The 19496-nt window shown below is 41.6% G+C and overlaps 1 protein-coding gene across 1 annotated transcript in view; it reads left to right on the top strand.

Annotated features, from left to right (window-relative positions):
* scube2 (signal peptide, CUB domain, EGF-like 2) overlaps positions 1-19048 on the top strand; it is a 116687-nt gene extending 97639 nt beyond the window's left edge. The window contains exons 18-23 of the mRNA XM_067993514.1: positions 8771-8938; positions 10855-11016; positions 13891-14088; positions 15329-15481; positions 16294-16373; positions 18817-19048. Coding sequence (XP_067849615.1) covers positions 8771-8938; positions 10855-11016; positions 13891-14088; positions 15329-15481; positions 16294-16373; positions 18817-18969 — 914 coding nt within the window. The 3' untranslated portion in view covers positions 18970-19048. The remainder of the gene's footprint in view (positions 1-8770; positions 8939-10854; positions 11017-13890; positions 14089-15328; positions 15482-16293; positions 16374-18816) is intronic.
* Positions 19049-19496: the final 448 nt, after the last annotated feature.

Below are 19496 nucleotides of genomic sequence, written 5' to 3'. Positions count from 1 at the left end.
TTGCCTATGACAAATCCTTGCTGGCTTTCCTTTATTAATCCACACTTGTCCAAGTGACTATTAATTTTGTCCCGGATTATTGTTTTTAAAAGCTTCCCCACCATCGAAGTTAAACTAACTGGCCTGTAGTTGCTGGGTTTATCCTTACACCCTTTTTTGAACAAGGGTGTAACATTTGCAATTCTCCAGTCCTCTGGCACCAGCCTCATATCTTAGGAGGATTGGAACATTATGGCCAGTATCTCTGCAATTTCCACCCTTATTTCCCTCAGCAACCTAGGATGTATCCCATCCAGACTCCGAATTATCTGGTTATTTATCTCATTGCTGTTTGTGGAACCTTGCTGTGCACAAAATGGCTGCTGCATTGTTTACATTACAACAGTAACTACACTTCAAAAGTACTTCATTGGCTGTGAAGCACTTTGGATGTCCCAATGGTGCTTATATAAATGCAAGTTGTTTCTTTAATTTACAGTTTTAATGTACCTTCATTGATGCTGGTTTCAACTGGTAGCTCTGCGAGGTATCATTGAGGGAAAAAGAACAACTTATGCTAAATAGTTTATAAATGACCACAGGTGATAGAGATAATGTGTAGTGCATATTATAAAGGTAGGACCTGAAATTCCATTAAAGTGTACCATTAGTGCAGGCACACACCAGGCATGGGGTGCAGACTGAAACTGGGACAGGTGCCTTGAACATAATTTGAATTCAAAGCATGGTGCCCAGGGTTTTACACTCGGGCAGCACTGAGGAAGCAGTTTTCCTGAGATAGGCAGCAGTCCCCTCTGAATAGCATGGGCACGCCTTTTGAAATTCCTTTTATCCTTAGAGAGCTAGAAAACAACAAGAATTTCCAGAGGATCCATCAGAGGTGGGGGTGGGGGGGGTCTACCATTACCTGAGGTGGGCACCCATGTAGATGGGTCCACTGACTCTGTCAGAGTTCCTTGGATATGTCAACAGAGACGTGCCTTTGCCAGTTACGTTTGACTGCTGAGGCCTTTCTGCAGACTGGAAATGTGCCCTTAAGGTAGATGTGGTTACACCAGCAGAAAAGTCGTGGTTGGATGTTGAAGCAGCACATGCGCGGTGATAGACGTGTGCACAGCCTGCAGGTAACGGGGTTGTCAGTAAGTGACTGTGTATCATGCAACTAGGTTGTTCAAAAAGAACTTGAGGTATTAAGGCCTTGAAAGATGTGAGTGTAAGGTTTTTGATTCTACTTTGCATGTCTTGAGGCATGGGTATGCAGGAAATGCAAAGAATAAGCTGCAAGACTCTGTGGGATCTTTGTGTGGGTGAGGAGCACTTGTGAAACAGGCAACACTTTGCAGAAAGCAGCCTTTGAGTCAACCACGAGATGCACGGCATTGTTGGGTTGTGTTTCCTTTCCTTTAAGTCTGCTGTCTCCTTCTGCATCTGTTCCCAGGTTCTGCAGGTAATATACATGGTGCTGAGCTTGCTAACTACCTGCTCCAGGAATGTTGCACAGTTTTTCCTCTGGGCAGAGTGTGCCCTGAAGTGCCGAACTGGGCAACCCTCCTCAGTTGAAGTACAACTGCATGTCTAATTAGCATCATCAAATGGGGTCGGGTGCTATACCACTCCTTCACTTCTGTTTTATGCCTCCAAATTGGGTTTTCTTCCACTTCGTTTACACCTGCCCCTTCTCCCCCATGCTCCTCCCCCCCCATGCCCCTCCCCCAGCCTTGGCCAATGCTGACAAATATCTGAATTATTTTTGAAGTTTGATAAAGGATGAAATAAGCATTTCTCCCTGTTTGCAGGGAGAAGTACTTTCAGTGTACACGTCCTTTTGATTTGGGCCAGCCGGCCAGAATTTCTAGTTCCTCTGTTAAGCTTAGTCCCTCCAGAAGGACAAAGCTGCATGGGCAGCTATGAATATTCAAATGAGCTGAAGCAGAAAATTCAAGGCAGTCAGTTTATTGCTGCACTGGCTTCTAAAATAATTTTCGGATATTTGTCAGCATTGGCCAAGGCTGGTGCAGGGGCAGGGGGGAGAAGGGGCAGGCGTAAACGAAGTGGAAGAAAACACAATGTGGAGGCATAAAACAGAAGTGAAGGAGTAGTATAGCACCCATTTGATGATGGCTAATTAGACATGCAGTTGTACTTCAAGTGAGGAGGGGTCCCCAGTTCGGCACTCTTCCCAGCTTAATAGTGGACCTATTTTATGTCCACCTTCCTCATGCAACACTCAGACCATTATAATGCATCTGAACTGTCAACATAGTGAAACTGTTTTGAATCATATTTGTGACTGACATGGATATAAATCCATTTAGCCATGTGGAGCTGGACTTTTTCTTCAGAATGGCATAATTGTCAGGTCTGTCATACACATGGCACAACAAATGTGAAAGATAAAACAGAAAAATAATGGTAGAAATAATTTTTTGTGGTTCAGTTTGTAAATGCACTATGTAGTGTCAAATTGAGTCATGGGGAACAGGAAGGTCGCAATCGATTTCATTTCCACACCGTTCACCTGAGGAAGGAGGAAGCCTCCGAAAGCTTGTGGATTTTAAAATAAAATTGTTGGACTATAACTTGGTGTTGTAAAATTGTTTACAATTGTCAACCCCAGTCCATCACCGGCATCTCCACATCATCACATTTTTATTGGGTTTTTCATTTTCCACATACAATAATATGATTTGATCTCTTGTTGTTTTAGAAACCGTTTATGTCTTTACTGTGACTTTCCTTATTGAATCACCTTGGGATAGCCTCTGGAAATCCTTACATTCTGCTGGTGTTACTTCTATTTTATGTTTTCTCATTCTGATTGTGAAACTGACCCAGAAGTCTAACTAATTCATTTGAAATCTAGTGGGTATCAGACCCTGCTTCATTGTCTTCCATACTAAACCACATGTACAAGAGTATTTATCCAGCACACCCTTCACTGAAACCATTCCCTCAACATATGTACCAATGTGGCTTATCACCAGGATTTATCAGGGGGCATTAGTATTGTTTTATGAAGGAAAAATACTTGGTGGACTATTTTAGATTGGGTCAGACCTTTAACCTCACACCATAACATATATATGGCTCTCCTCTTTCTATTGGACATGTGCTGTGTTGGTAATCCAACTCCTTTTCCAAAGCCTCCTTAAAAACCATTTTGTTCAGGATGCTTTTTGCTAATGAGGAATGCAAAAGTTCAGGAGACTTGCTTCTTCCTGTCCTTTGTGGTTTGAATCCATTTCTTGAAATCTGATCTGTCAGGTTTAATCTTCTTAGGGCTCAAACGCTCTTAAGTGCTGTCCTATTTGCAGGTACTGGAAAAATTGTGATTTAGGAATTCCAAATTTCCCTTTTATCTGTTCAAATGAGGAAAGAACATTATTGATGAATGAGTGACCAAGCTTCCTTCTCTGCTGCTCATGGAGACTCATGATTGTCCAGTACTGATTTTGAGGGTTTATTACGTGGGGATGGGCAGCTTCCAAGGAATTTTTTTACAAGAAGTAAATGTTTAGTCCAGCTGGTGTTAATAATTGAGTTAGTTTTTCTTTCAAGAAACACCTTGAGAAATATTATTTCCTCTAAAACTTGTGGCCCCTGCTATTCTTTCTCCCATTGATTTCTATAATTGGTGACAGGTGGCTTTACACAGCCACTCTGCTCAGGTGCCGTCTTTAGATGCCTTGTATTACAGCTAGAGATGGTTACTCCCTGTAGAAAGCTTCTTTCATGCTTCCTGAGGTTTGCTTCCTGTCCTAACTAAACCCCTTGCTTGTTCCCTTTGCATTTTTAAATATTTCCCTCGGCTGGGAAAAGTGACATCCTGTTAATTAAATTTTGGGATTCAGTTCATTTTTTAAAAAATATGTAGGGGGTGAAATTGGGCTGTTTAGTGCCCATTTTTCAGGCGCTATGTGGCTAACTAAGCCTCAAAAATGGGGTCCAAGATGCCTGTACATACTTCTGATGGGAAGTGCGCAGGACGCCATCTTGGTAAAGGGGTTTGCGCCCGTGCGCCTAACGACCACTGGCAGCATGCAGAGTAGGGAGATTATGACGCGAATCAGTGTGCAATGCTGATTTAAAGGAACCACTGCTACTTTGGAACTGCACACTCCATCCAACGCACTGCCTTAACCTCGCACGGCTGAATGTGACTTAAAGGGCATGAAGGACCCCCCCTCCCCCCCCCCCCAACCCATTAGTGCTATTTAAAGGGATTATGCAGGAATTACAGGTTATTTACTGGATTATTTCTTCTGGCTGCTTGTGCATTTGTACATGTTTTTGGAGGTTCCTATACTTGGATAAAGTTTCAATACTCTACAGGGAGTGGGCTGGCTGGCTGACAGACAACAGCAAGGGCACTGGTGGAGTGGCAAGGATGGGAGCAGGAATGCTGTCTTCCTGAGAGAGGACAGAGGTTTGGGTTCCATGGAGCCACTGCCACTTGCTGCCTCCTGTTGTGCGCCACCTTCTCCAGCAAGAAAGAGAGAAGCGTGTCAGTGAGTGTCCTGCAAAATGTTTGGGTGATGTGGCTGTCATGGTTGAATAGCTATCTGTGTGTGTGAACTGCGAGTTGTGGGTGTGAAGCTTGCAACAGTGCTAAGTGTGTGAGGGTGAGATAAAGCTTATGATTTGAACGGTTGAGTACTGACTGAAAGAGATTGTTGGTAGGTGGGTGATGGGGGTGTAGAGAGTTGAGCAGTGGATGAGGCTAGTGGTGCAGTTGGTACGATATGCCAATTGAAGCTTGAACTCACTCACCTTGACAACTCATGTTAAATCATTGAACTTCTTCCTGCACTGCATTCATGTTCTTAGAGCTATGCTCCTGGCATTTAGCTCCTCCCCTACTTCCTCCCACTGCCTCTTCAGCATATATGTGGAGGGCCTCCTGCCCCCCTGCAGATAAAAGATGTCCTTCCTTCTCTCCACCTCTTGCACCAAGGCCTCCAGTGCATCATCAGAGAACCTTGGTGCACGCTCTCTCCTAGGTGCAGCCATTCTTCAAAGTATCACAGCACCGATTCAGTTTGAAATGACTCCCACCACTTCTTGCAGCTGCAATGCACCTTCCCTTTAAGAGGTGCAGGCTGCCTTTAAGAAGCGCGAGCCACTCGCGATATCGGGGCCTCCTGCTGATTCGTGCAGCCAATCAACAGCTCAGGTAGCGCTGGCTGCACGCAGCAATCACTTAAAACAGCAGGCAGCACAAATATAACGGTGCGGCCTGCATCGCAATGACTGGGCACAGGTTAATCGAGTACAGCAATCCCTATGCCCTTTTTCAGGGGTTATCCAATTTTACCCCCCTATTCTTCCATTATAAAAAAGACAGTTTTTGGCTTCTCTCAAAGTCCTGTATAATTCTTTCATAGCTTATTTTGGTTTTCTGGTCGAGGGATTGTCTGCATCTAGAAAGGATAATCCTATTTGATCGCTTAAAGCTTCTAAATATGGGAATTAAGCAGAGTGGGTGTGTAAAAACATATGCTGAGAGGTAGAAGAAGCAATATGCAAGCAGGATGAGGAGGTGTTGAATGGGCATCCAGTGACTGGAGTGTGAAGTAAGGAAGGAGTCCTGAGAGAGGTTGGTGATTGTGCAAAGGCTACTAAGTGAGAGGAGAATGATGCTTGTGGCTGATATGAAGGGAGCAAGAAAGAGGTAAGTGTGTGTTGGTAAGGAGAATGAGAGGTGGTGTAATGTGGCCTTGAGCTGGGTGGTGAGGCCCTTGACAGATTATCCCACACGTACACGATGGATGTGCTCGCCAAAATGTGTTTTGGGGAAGGAATCCGCGATTGGATCCGACTGCTCTACGTGGACATCCGTAGCGCAGTCCTAATCAATGGGTGGGAGTCAGAGAGCTGTCCAATCAAAGAACTGGGAGGAGTGGATCACCAAGGTCAATCAGAAGCTTGGTATGTGGGTGGGGCGATCCCTCTCCATAACCGGCAGGAACCTGGTGATAAGGTGTGAGGTACTCGCGGTGTTGGTCTACGTGGCCAGGTCTGGCCCATTCCACAACTCCACCGTCACAGTCACCCAAGCTATCTTCCACTTTGTCTGGGGGTCCACGGTAGAACATGTCCGCAGGGTCACTACGTACAAGGCCCCAGACAAAGGGGGAGAAGAGTGTCCCCAACGCCGTTCTGATCCTGATGGCCACCTTTGTGTGTGGCTGCCTCAGGATATGTGTAGAACCCCAGTACGCAAACACCAAGTGTCACTACGTGCAGGGTTTCTACCTGTCCAACACACTGAGAAGGCTGGCTCTGGTCACGCTGGCCAAGAGGCACAGGACGTCATATCCAGCTGGACCGTTCACCCCCTCACCTGTCCCAGGTGGAGAAGTTTCTGAGGAGGAACCCCTTCAACCACAAGGCTGTCAGACAGTGGTCGACATGAAACGTTCTCAGAGTCCTGCAAGGAACTGGGAGGGTGGACTCGATCAGTTTCTTCCCTGACCAGACGGTCGATGCCATTTGGCAGAATGTCTCGTCGCCGGATCTGACCAACATGCACCAGGATGTAGCCTGGATGGTGGTGAGAAAGGCCCTCCCAGTGCGGTCCTTCCAACACGCACAGAACCTCAGCACCATCGCGAGCTGCCCTCGAGGCAGCGGCGGGGAGGAGACCGTCGTCCACCTCCTGATGGGCTGCCCCTTCACGCAGAGGGTGTGGAGAGAGATGTGTTGGTATCTGTCCCAGTTCATCCGAAGCAGTTCAGTAACACAGGACTCTGTGCTCTACAGACTGTTCACTGGGACGCACACCGAGACAGATATCACCTGCGGCTGGAAGACCATCAACTTGGTGAAGGAGGCCCTTTGGTCCGCCCGAAACATACTGGTCTTCCAGCTGAAGGAGCTGTCCACGACCGAGTGTTGCCGACTGGCACGTTCTAAGGTTCAGGAGTACGTGCTGCGGGACACACTGAAGCGAGGTGCGACCTACGCAAAGGCTGAATGGGGAAAGGCCACAGTGTAAGGCCACCCCTCCTTGTATTGTACACCATGAGTCATAAGAAATACTGTATTTGAATTGTAATAATGAGATCGCTTTGTGTATGATCTGTAGTGTTTTGGTTTTAATTGTACTGGTTTTGAATTGTGATATTTACATTGAACTGTGTATATCCTTAAATTCTATGAAATGAAGTATATTTTGAAATTTAAAAAAAGCCTTGTGCTTCCCTTCACATTCACCCCTTCGTGAACTGGAGGACTGGAAATGGGCTCTTGGATTCTACCATTGCTTCTAAAATTTTGATTGTGACCGTCGTAAGAGTTTGCGAGGGAAGGTGCTTGACCACAGGGCCAGGCTGCATGTGTCAGCTCCTCTGCACGGTGAAGTGCTCCATCTAGCAGTCTGGCTGAGAACTGCCAAAGCTCATTGCCATAGGGTAATGAGGAATTGCAACCAGAAATAATTGCAGCTTGACAGAAAATTATATTAGCTGTTAACACAACCGTGAAATGTTTCTGTCACAATTGTAATTAAGTAATATATCATGGATATTAGATCAGTTTTTAATTTTCACTCGAGTGAGAATTAAACTAGAAACAATGGGGTCCTGCTCCCCCCACAAAAATAATTTAAAACTTAACTTTTCCTGGGGTGTTTTCGGCAGCATCGTTAGTACAACTGGTTGGAGAATGCACAGCGCAAGCTTCAATCAATTCTGTCCTAAAATGACAACTGGAATCCTATGTTCGTCATATTAAAAGGGGGTTACTGTTTGAAACATGCAGGTGCTTTGGCCATCTAGCGGTAGGCCCCTTTAAAAAAAATGGCAGTAAGTCTGTCATTTCGAGGCCGTTACCTCACCTTAAATGCCAATTTCGGCACGTTAAAATTGACACCAATATCCTTCCTATCCAAAATTAAATCTAGTTTCAGAATTGTTATAGGCTTGAAATTTGAAAAAGGAATAATTATTTTTACAGCCATTGAAGTTGTTTTTTGTGCATAAAACATAGATAAAATATTACTTATGACCCTGTGTCAATTAATTGTGCAATTACCACCTGTAATAAATATCCCTGTTTACTTATTTACTATCAGTATGAGCAAAATTATTACTCAGGTTTGGAAAGTTTATTTTTAAAGCAGTGTAAACTGCTGCTGTTCTCTCTCTCTCTCATACATTAACTCATTTTATTATTTGTATGTTGTAGGCTTTGTTAAACTGTACATTTTTGCTTATTCTTCAGGAACTAGTTTCACTCTATTAATCTGGCGTATGTGCTTCTTGAATAATATCCATCAGATCCTTTATTTTTCCTAGATCTTTTATATAAATAGTAAATATGTTTTCATGTTAATTTTTGATATAACTTGTGCACCTCGTAACATTAAGCAATGCAGTTTCATCACTCGTCTTTTCTGGTCAGGTCCACTATTGTAAAAATCACATCCAGCGGGGATTTTCCATCTTTACGTTATTAATCGAAGAAAATATCCATGTGGAGCACAATCTCACTCATTCCTTTGGGGATAGTTTTTACTCTTTTTTTAAAAAAAGAACAGAACTAGGGCTGTATTTACAAAAGTATTGCAATTTCAGTTTGTTCTCACCAGATTTTCATTTCTTTACATAAGGGCAATCGACACTCTTGCATAAAGAAATGAAAAATAAGAATGTACCTTAGAAGCCAAGCCTCTGAGACAATATTGTGTAACTTAACTCACTAAGTGAAATGTTCTGTGATGCATGCACATTTTAGGTTGAAATAGCTAATTCTTGTTTTTTGTTTTCAGGGCAGTGTCTTGTTGGAGAGTTTTCTTCTGATGGGTTCAGGCCATGCCAACCATGTCCTTTTGGAACATACCAGCCAGAAGTCGGGCGGACTTCGTGCTTTTCTTGTGGTGGAGGTTTAACCACAAAACGCAAAGGAGCGGCGACGTTTCAGGATTGTGAAACTAAAGGTAAGATCATTTTGTAAGTGATGTCCTCTAATCCTGATAAGACTTGCTGAATGTTTTAGTTAAAAGCTTGAGGCTTGGCATGTCTTTGTTTTTGGATGTTGAGAAATAGAATTTTAGAGAGAAAAATGATGCTCCCCTTGTAGTATAATGGTTATCAGAGCAGAGCCGTTGGCTAGGGTTTTGCAGCACATCTCGTCTTGTTTATACCCACAGTGAAGCACAATGATGTGAATACAGCTGCATTAATATCTTTGTGTTTGTTGCAACTCATGTTTTTATTTTTACCTCTTGAATTATAGAATCGTACAGCACCGAGGAGGCCATTCGGCCCATTGTGCCTGTGCCGGCTCTTTGAAAGAGCTATCCAATTAACCCCACTCCCTTGCTCTTTCGCCATAGCCATGCAGTTTTCTCCCCTTCAAGTATTTATCCAATTCCCTTTTGAAAGTTACTATTGAATCTGCTTCCACCACCCTTTCAGGCAGTGCATTCCAGATCATAACCACTCGCTGCATACAAATATTTTTCCTCATGTCACCTCTGGTTCTTTTGCCAATTACCTTAAATCTGTGTCCTCTGGTTACTGACCCTTCTGCCAGTGGAAACAGTTTCTCCTTATTTACTCTATCAAAACCCTTCATGATTTTGAATGCTTGTATTAAATCTCCCCTTAACCTTCTCTGCTCTGAGGAGCATTTTTGGATGGATTGAAGTGGATTAGTGTAGCATTTTTTCTGTGTTTAATCCCTGGGGAAATTGGAAGCCAAATCATTCTGCACTGTTCTCACTGACAACCAATGGGGTTGAAATATTAAAATTTGGTTTTGCATTTAGCTTTTTGTTCAGTGAATTTCAGGTGGTCTGAAGCCGTATAAAAAGCCTAAAGCTAACGAAAATCTATTCATCTCCGTCTTGAAAGCTCCAATTGCCCTGGCATCCACGCTCTTTTGGGGGAGAGAATTCCAGATTTCTACCACCTCTTGTGTGAAAATTTATGTACAGCTCCATTCCCCGTTTCATTTTCAGACCAGCGAAATGATGGGTGATGGAGATGGACCATGATTTCTTTTAAATTACTTTTTTTTCAAACATGTTTCAGATCATGTTCTGTACTGTTGGGAATGTTTTCTCATCTTAAACGATTATTATATTTTTATTATTGAACAATCTAGAACAGAAGATATAGGCCCCGAAACGCCACAGGCCGTGATCCTGACCCTTGTTAAATCTCCCCTTACACCTACGGTCCACCTACGGCCCTTCAGTGCTGACCCTGCTATAGTTTGCAGGGTCAGTGGGAAGGCACCACATTTGCATGGGGCTGGCAGGTACTTGTACCACTGTGGGCGCAACTCCAGCAGTTAGGATGACCGGAGACTATCTACCATTGGGGTGGGGGAGGGGTGGCAGGGGGAATGCCCTGCTCAGCCCAGCCCCTTGTTCCCTCTGAGAGCCCACCCAACTCCTCCTTGGCCTTCTGTGTAAAAGGGATGATCCCAATTTTGAAAATAAACCCTAACCTCTTTTTGGGGGTTCACACCGCTTCCCTTGCCTGGGCCCGTGTGGTGGGGCCGACTTGCACCTATATGGAAGTCGCTAAGCAGCATCGCTCAATGTAGTGGCCTCCCCCCTGAGCCAAAGAGGCAGGAATACCCTGCATAGGGAGTCCCCATCCCTAACTCTGTCCCATTAGTGCCATTAGCTGGGGGAAGGGAGGAAGATGGAGATTTCATCCCTTACAAAGCTGACTGGGAACTCCTGGGGTAACCAGGTAGGTTTCCCATTGGGTTCTGACAGACTCCTGCCAGAGTTGTGGTGTGGGTCTGGTGAAACCCCCACTGAAATTCAGGGTCATGGAATTTTGAATTTTGTAAATGTTCAAGATTTTGTTTGGATCTTCCTTTCTATTTCCACAGTTCAGTGTTCGCCTGGTCACTTTTATGATACAAACACGCACAGGTGCATACGATGTCCAGTGAGCTTGTATCAGCCAGAGTTTGGGCAGAATCACTGCGTTGCTTGTCCTGGAAATACTACAACAGATTTTGATGGATCAACTAATATTACTCAATGTAAAAGTAGGTGTTTAATATCTGTATCATACACAGATTACATATCTGTAGGCATCTGCTTTGGTGCAACTTCTGGATGAGTTATTTATTGTCCCAGTTATATTAGACCTGGATGGTGTGGTACATGTAGATTTTCTGAATTAGGGCAAGCAAATAATATATATCTATAAGCAAACGCTTAGAGATCTTTTCAGCAGCCTTTGACTGCTGTTAAGAATTCTAATAATAAGAAAAAAATACGGTGGAACTGTCAATGATTTCCTACCTTTCAAAGCCTAAAGACAATTCTCTGGACCACCTAAATTATATTTAAATTTTAGTTTGGCCCCATGCCGATTGCAGCACTGTTGTGAAATAAACCCTGACATTATGACCAGTTTTTCATATTCATTGTGTCCTCTTCAAGGTGATCTCACAGCTGAACTAAACTGCCAATGTCTGCTGAAATCAACAGCATTGTACTTGCTCACTTGGTACAGGCATTATGCAAAAGATCGCAGCAATGCTGGAATATGAGGTATCCCTGAGACAAGCTTTTTGTATTTAACTACTCCGTTATATATTCTATTTGCAATTTTTCTCACAGGGCCGTTTGTATAATGAATACATAAATGGCATTATGTAAAGTACCATCTCTCTTACAAGATCGATAAATACCGTCTCCTGTTCAGTGGCATCAGTCACTCCCTTAAGTTGTCTAAATGTCTTCGTTTTCTTGGAGCCTCAGACTGCCCTATTTCTACTTGTATGATCGCATACTTAGGAATGTAATGATAGCATCCCCTTGCGAGCTGGACCAGGTACTTGTCCTGTGCCCGATACCCCACAGAAGTGCTGCTAAAATCCGTGTGCTCGTCCCTCCTGCCTGAAATAGGCTGTAGGTCGCTTGAATAGACTAATCAGCAGCCTAATGCCTGTTTCAGGATCCCGATGCCAAATTCAGCAAATACTACACGGAGCAGGCACTGCAGATGCTCCGCTCAGTTTTTCCAGTTCCACAACGGCCTAACCAGCGGTTTTTAAAAGGACCGCTGGAGATCGTCCAAGAATAGATTGCACCCGGAAATTGGTCCCCCCAACTCCAATTTTTCACCCAGAAATCAGGTGCAACGGAAACCAATTTCTCCCCCTGTGAAAAACTGGCTGTGGTGTCAGGTTTTTTATGGAAATTCAGATCACACAGTGCAATAGCATTTCAGTTCTAATTGTCGAGTATAATAGCAACTCCTTTCAAATTACATGATTTGATAGTGGGAGCCTGACATCCGTGACTGCTGGGAAGTAAAATCTTGCCAGAAAAGGAAGCAAATTGGTTTCAACAGCTGCATGTATTATAACAAACAACATAGCACAGATTAGATTGTGTTTCAAAGACATAACACATACTGTGGTTGAAATGATATTGGTAAATCACTTGGATTTAGGACTTGTTATCCATGATATCATTTCAACCATGTGTTACTGCCTACAAGCATACTGCAATCTATGTGCTATTCGATACATTTGAATTTGCATTAATCTAAGAACTAGTACTGTGAACATTTTCATCAATGGGTTAGTACAGTAGTTAATCAATGTAAAGGAGCTTGTCTTCTTACAATGATAATTCTGTGGCGGTCAACTCTACTTCATACCTTTGCAGAACATTGCATCAATCAGTGAAACCCATTATACCACAGTGATTACAATAGAGACATATAATATGTACTGCATTGTGTAATTTTTTTCAGCATTTGCTGTGGTGTATAATTTTTATTATATATTCTATCTTCATCACTTTGAAGCAATCTTTAAACCATTTTTTAAAGAGTTCCTGTAGTGCACCTTTAACCAAACTGTCCTCCCCCAGAACAGTGAACTGATACACAGGATGTCACATCTGTTCCATGGGCAGCCTGTGAAGTGATGGTCTGGCTGTAAACTTAAAATATTTTTATTTTACGAGTGTTTTTAAACTTAATTCCATGTGTTAATGTAAATTGACCATGAATAATGACTAAATACTTATGAAACCCTTAACAAACGGTATTTATTATTTACTAACTGCATCATAATTGTGGTGGTTCTATATATATTTTGAGCTTTTGACATTTCACAAGAAAAGTGTACGGGAGAGTGATTAAAGATAAACAAACACGTGGGACATTTTGAATAATCAGGAGTCTTGGGGCGGATATGCATTTGTTTCCTAGCAATCCAGCTGAGGGAAGGGAGGAAAGGTTTCATGTTCTTAGTTGCCCAAACATAGAAACACAGAAAATAGGAGCAAGAGTAGGCCATTCGGCCCTTCGGGCCTGCTCCACCATTCAAAATAATCATGGCTGATCTTCTAACTCAGTACCCTGTTCCCGCTTTTCCCCATATCCCTTGATCCCTTTAGCATTAAGAAATATATCTATCTCCTTTTTGACTACATCTAATGACTTGACCTCCACTGCCTTCTGTGGTAGAGAATTCCACAGGTTCACCAACCTCTGAGTGAAGAAATTTCTCCTCATCTCAGTCCTAAATGTCCTACCCCGTATCCTGAGTCTGTCACCCCTGGTTCTGGACTCCCCAGCCATTGGGAACATCCTCCCTGCATCTAGCCTGTCTAGTCCTGTTAGAATTTTATGTTTCGATGAGATCACCTCTCATTCTTCTAAACTCTAGTGAATATAGGCCTAGTCAACCCGATCTCTCCTCATACGTCGGTCCTGCCATCCCAGGAATCAGTCGATCATCAAAGAGCTTGTGTATCAGCCTGGTATATTGGGATCAGTGCTCATGTATTTGAATGCCTGTGTTTTAGAACTCCTGTTAACTCTCAAGCTTGAGATGGCTTATTAGTAAAGCACTTAGCAGTTCTTGATTAATCTCGTTGTGGTTATTGTGATTCAGACAGACAATGTGGAGGAGAACTTGGAGACTATACTGGATATATTGAGTCTCCAAATTACCCTGGGGACTACCCTGCAAATGTTGAATGTACCTGGAACTTAAGTCCCCCTCCAAAACGCCGCATTCTCATCGTTGTCCCAGAAATATTCCTACCGATTGATGATGAGTGTGGTGACTACTTAGTCATGAGAAAGAGCTGTAAGTCGGAACAGAGATAAAATTCATTATTTCATAATGTTTAGAAATTAGATTTTTAAACAAATATGCACCTATCTGCTAACCATAAGAGTCATTGCCTTTGAGTGATTTCAAGACTGTGGTCCCAACTCCCAATTTACTTCCCCTCTCTGCTGAAAGTAATGATAGATTCATGATGGGAATATGGTTCCATAGGTGATTATAGCCCTACAAATCATTACCCAAGTGACCATCTTCAGATGTGGGCTTAGACAGTGAGCCAGTGGGTGGACATTACAGTCAGGCTTAATCTGGGCTCATGCAGTGTGATGTGTGCACATATACACAGACAGCAGAGGTTATTGGTTAGTCAGAGAAGCAGAAACCCTGATTAGTTTTCTCGCGCCTACTGAGACCGATTATAGTCCCCCACTTCCCTCCACTCATTGCCACCTCAGCTGAGATCAGATAACTCAGCAGAGATCAGGGATCAAACTTGAAACCTTCCTGGTCTGTATAATTCAGTACTAAATCACAAGGTGCATTTCACCATTGAGGTCTCTGGGGAATGTTGGCTGACCTATTGGAGTGCAGTTTGAGCAGATTCTAACTGTACTATGAATTTCTCCTTGAAATCACTGCCTGATATCCCTCCCCATGCAGTCCATGTGCATGTTACCTCTCAGTGCACTCCATCTCCTTGAGATGTAACGTCCACACAAATGCAGTATTGATTATGATCTCATTACTGCAGGATTATTGAAAATTAATCCACATTTGATTACTGGGAAACTCCATATTTTGTACCTAAGTATCTGATCAGTAGTAATTTACTTGACATTGTAATTTCATAGAGGGGTTGAATTTCTTTTGTGTGATACTTCTAATGGGTTAACAACTTTGTTAAAATAGAGTGATGTCACATGAATGCATTAACCAATGTGTTATAAATATAGCACAATGGAATTTCAACCCCATGGAATTTTCAGTCGAACAAATGTTAGATTTGGCGGCCTACAGTTGATTGAGAGCATTGAATTAAACAGAACAACAATATTAGATGTGATGTTTAAAATGTTGCATACCTAGCCTTTCTTTAATGATAGTTGCTTCAATTAATCTACTGACACTAGCTATAGTGATATTAATAGTACGGAGCTGCTTAGTAGTAGAATTTGATCTGAGTTTTGAATGAATTGATTTATGCTCAAATTTGATCTATATCAATAACTAAGCCTGTTCTTGTTGTGTAATTGACCAGCATTATCTAATTCAGTGACAACCTATGAAACCTGTCAGACCTATGAACGACCCATAGCATTCACCTCAAGATCAAGAAAATTATGGATTCAATTCAAGTCCAATGAAGGGAATAGTGGCAAAGGATTTCAGGTTCCATACGTAACGTATGATGGTAAATGCAGATACCTCCTTTATAAAACTTTGTTTTAATGTGTCCTGTTTGTCTTCCTGCTCCACATTATCCTCCTCAATCAGGAAGGTTGGACAGCCCACCCAGCAGATAGCTCCTTAGATGCTGTCAATTTGACTGCTTGGTTAGATGGGTACTTGAATGGTGTAGCCAATTTTACTTGCTGATTCCCAGCTAAATTTTTTTTCATCCGTTTTGTGAAATTGGTAGCTCACATTGGGGTACAGTTCCAGGGCACAGGCTGCTTTCTGACACCATTCCCAAATGTCCATAGTTTATACATCACGCTAGATATAAGTGTTCTCATACAGCATGAGAGGCACAACTTCATCCTTTCATTACCTGACATCTCACATTTGCACTTCCACCAGGGGCCACTGGATAGAAGTCAGGAGCAAGAACCCTGGCTGATACTTTTCCCCTTCCTCCCTCCCAATCTCATGGTTCCTGATGCCAGTTGTAGTTATGTTGAGGAGACATGTATGACTTGGCATATCATACAAGGTCTGAATGATGAAGTGGGCTTTCTAACATTTTAATATATCACTAGTTAGATCAAGTGTAAAAGGAATATTAATAGTTTGAAGAGAACAGTAGAATCTAGAAAAGTAGAAAATAGAAAGAAAATAAGCTGGTTTAGGGAAAAAGGTAAATTCTTTACCAAAGCAGGAAAATTTTCAGTAAACGAAAGGAGAGAAAAAAAGAGTAAATGTTCTGTCCCATAAGAAGACTTTCTGCAATTGTACTCATCAACACCATCAAAATAAATCTTGAATTTTTTTTTTCTGTTACAGAGGATTACCAAGAGCTGATTGAGGATATAGTTCGAGATGGTCGGTTGTATGCATCTGAGAATCATCAAGAAATACTAAAGGTAGATTACAAAGAATGGATATTGGAGCAAAATGTATTTCATTGTATTGTTTTCACAATTCATTTTACAATTTATTGATACACAGAATTCATATTTAATAGTATTCTTTATTAAGTGGAATCATGATAAATAATGAACATTTATATTTTCTGTGATTATTTTTATTTTCACCCTCTGAATACTGTCCATTTTCTCAGTTTTGTGCACTAGAAAATATTTTCTAGGCTAGGAATAGCACACAATTCTTATTTTCTGAAATAAGATGCTTCACATGTGACAATGAGTTATGGCATTCTCCATGAATTGTTAAAATGTTTATTTTAACATTAAAACATCAGAACCATCAAGGGACCTTTGGTTATTGATGAGAGATGTTTAGCCCTCATTATACCACAGTCATTGGGAACTGAATATTCTGCATGGTACAATGAATCACATTGCTATGGTGAATAACAGACCATAAAATATGACTTGTAAAGCTGAGACCTGAATTCCTAGAACATTATAATGTGTGTATGGGGGAAGAGGGTGTTCTTTACTGTGCTTTTGCACAGATCCTGGTAGAACTTTTGTTGACTTTTTTAATAGTGCATTCCTAATTCACTTCTGCTGATTCAGCATTAAGTCTAATTTCACACAGGTGAATTATCAGTCAATCATCATAAGTGTGCAATAATGGCCCAGATTTTGCACTGAGTGGCAAACGAACAGCATGCGCTGCTCGTTAGATTTAAACTTACCCACAAACTATCCACGAGCTTTTGGGCACCAACTTGCTGCAATGGGGATCCAAAAAAAGTGCAGCGTCTTCTCCCGGGTATGTGTGAGCGGGGGCAAGGAACTGTCTGTCCCCTCAACCAGTCAGATTGAAGCACCTTAACAAGAGTGAGAACCAGGAAGTCTAAGCTAGAACAGTAAATTCAATGTAAAGTTTGTTACAGAAAGCGAAATAAAGGGAGAGTAAGAAATATAGAATTAAAAGACAGAAATAAAAGAGACAGAAAGAAGAAGTAAAAAAAAATTTAAATGTCCAACAACAATTAAAATCGGAAGGAATGAGACTCCACATTTTTTAAAGTTAATTTTCAGTGCCAGAGGTTGTTTGGCAGTCATTAACCATGCCGTTAAAAACTTGCTTAGACCTAAAAAGCTGAACATACCTTTATCTGGGGACATTAGTTCGTTTCCAGCTGGGCAGGAAAGCAACTTCACGCTAGTCCAATCATTCCAACGGTAAGTCAGCTGGCGAGCTGTCCTTCCTGCGCAGCTTTCAGAGGAGCAGGGCATCTCGAGAGCAACTTCCAGATTTCCGCATTTGACGGCACATGTGCACTTGCCGGAAGTTGCTCTTCCATTTGCCCTGAAATAACAGTGAGCCCTGTTAGCCACGCTGTTATTTTAAGAGCAAATTCTGAGCCATTCGTCCTATTGGCAATTAAATTATTTCTTACAATCATAGAATACTCTAACATAAAATGCAGTGAGTTCCATTTGTTGTCCTCAATTTCATCTTCGCTTCTTGCTTATTGCCCATTTTCCCTAAAGTCTGAAATAGTTTTAAGTATTTCCCCCCATTATTTTTAAATCTAATAACATTGCTAATTTATTGTCACTTCTGTGTATTGTCATCTTTGTACACATATTTTGTGCAGATATAAACTATTATAATTCATATACCATCAATCAGATGTAGGTGTATTTCTTATTCAAAGCTCTACCTGATGCCAGTGGTGGTCACTGCAGAAAGTGACTTGTTTTATACTGACCTTATCACAAAATTGTTTATCCTGAATGTTTCCCTGAAAAGAACAGTATATCAAATCAGTAGTGCTTTTCATCACTTTAGTTTGTGACCCCCATACAGTTAATTTCATTGGGGTGTTTTATTCGTTGTCACAATTAGGGATTATTGACTATTTGATCGTGGAGGGAGTGTTGGTTTGAACTATATGTTTTTGATTCATTACATTTGAGGTTCAGGATTTTTAAGGGTTAATTCATGGAGGTTCAATGTCCTTCCTATTATTTTGGCTGAGGAAAGCTGGCCGGGGCCATTTGAACAATAGGGAACCAGGCATCCCAATAGGTTCTTCTTTTAATGGGCCAGCCATTGAAACTCCAATCTTCATCAGATTGAGTCAAATAGATAAGCTGTTATCACATTCAAACACTTCTAGTCGGCATTCACACATGAGATGTTGGGAGTAACTGCATTCATGTGTACACAGTGTAAGCTTGTGTGGCTGGGCCCCACATTATTTTGATTGGCAGCCCTACTGGCAAACCCCTGGACATGGAGGGAATCAAAGGGAGATAACTAAGAACTGGGCAGAATTACATATTGGAAGCCACATTGCCCCATGTTTTTAGTTTTATCTGTTAACAATTACAAAACTTTGATTTTGATTGACACTTATACAAATCTTGAAATCTTTTTTTTCAGGACAAGAAACTCATCAAGGCTCTGTTTGACGTGTTAGCACATCCACAAAATTACTTTAAATATACAGCACAAGAGTCCAGGGAAATGTTTCCAAGGTCATTTATTCGACTATTGCGCTCAAAAGTTTCCAGATTTTTACGGCCATACAAATAGTTGAGAATTTCTGACACCCTTGAACACTTTGGTAATTAATTAGAAAAACTTAAAATGTTTCATTTAATCTGTTCACCTGCAGCTCGTGTGAACTCCTTTACATAAGAACGTAAAGTTTGGATGTCCCACATAACTGCATTCTGTTAAATACCCAAAACATTGAACACTGTAAATCATTCATGGTGGAATAGGAGTAATATGGTGAATTGGAAAAAAAAGACAATATTCCTTTTCTTTTTTAATTTATATTAAGCAACAAAAATATCCTATCTACACATCACTCTTGTTATATGCCTTTTCACAAAGTTGCTACAGTTTAGCATAACGGTGACAGCAATTAATTGCCATTTTTTTGACAAAGTAACACTGTTGCAGAGCTGAAAATTAATGCTGTAGGACCACTCAAATAATCGGACCAATGTCTGGCAAAAATCATTGACTCACAATAAGAAAAATGCACTGTTTATTGAAAGTGAGATGTAAAACACATCTAGGAAGCTTACATTATGTGTCAGCCATCTGCAGAG

Source organism: Heptranchias perlo, chromosome 12 (genome assembly GCF_035084215.1).
Source record: "Heptranchias perlo isolate sHepPer1 chromosome 12, sHepPer1.hap1, whole genome shotgun sequence".
Lineage (NCBI taxonomy): Eukaryota > Metazoa > Chordata > Chondrichthyes > Hexanchiformes > Hexanchidae > Heptranchias > Heptranchias perlo.
This window is presented reverse-complemented; position numbering and strand designations above follow the sequence as displayed.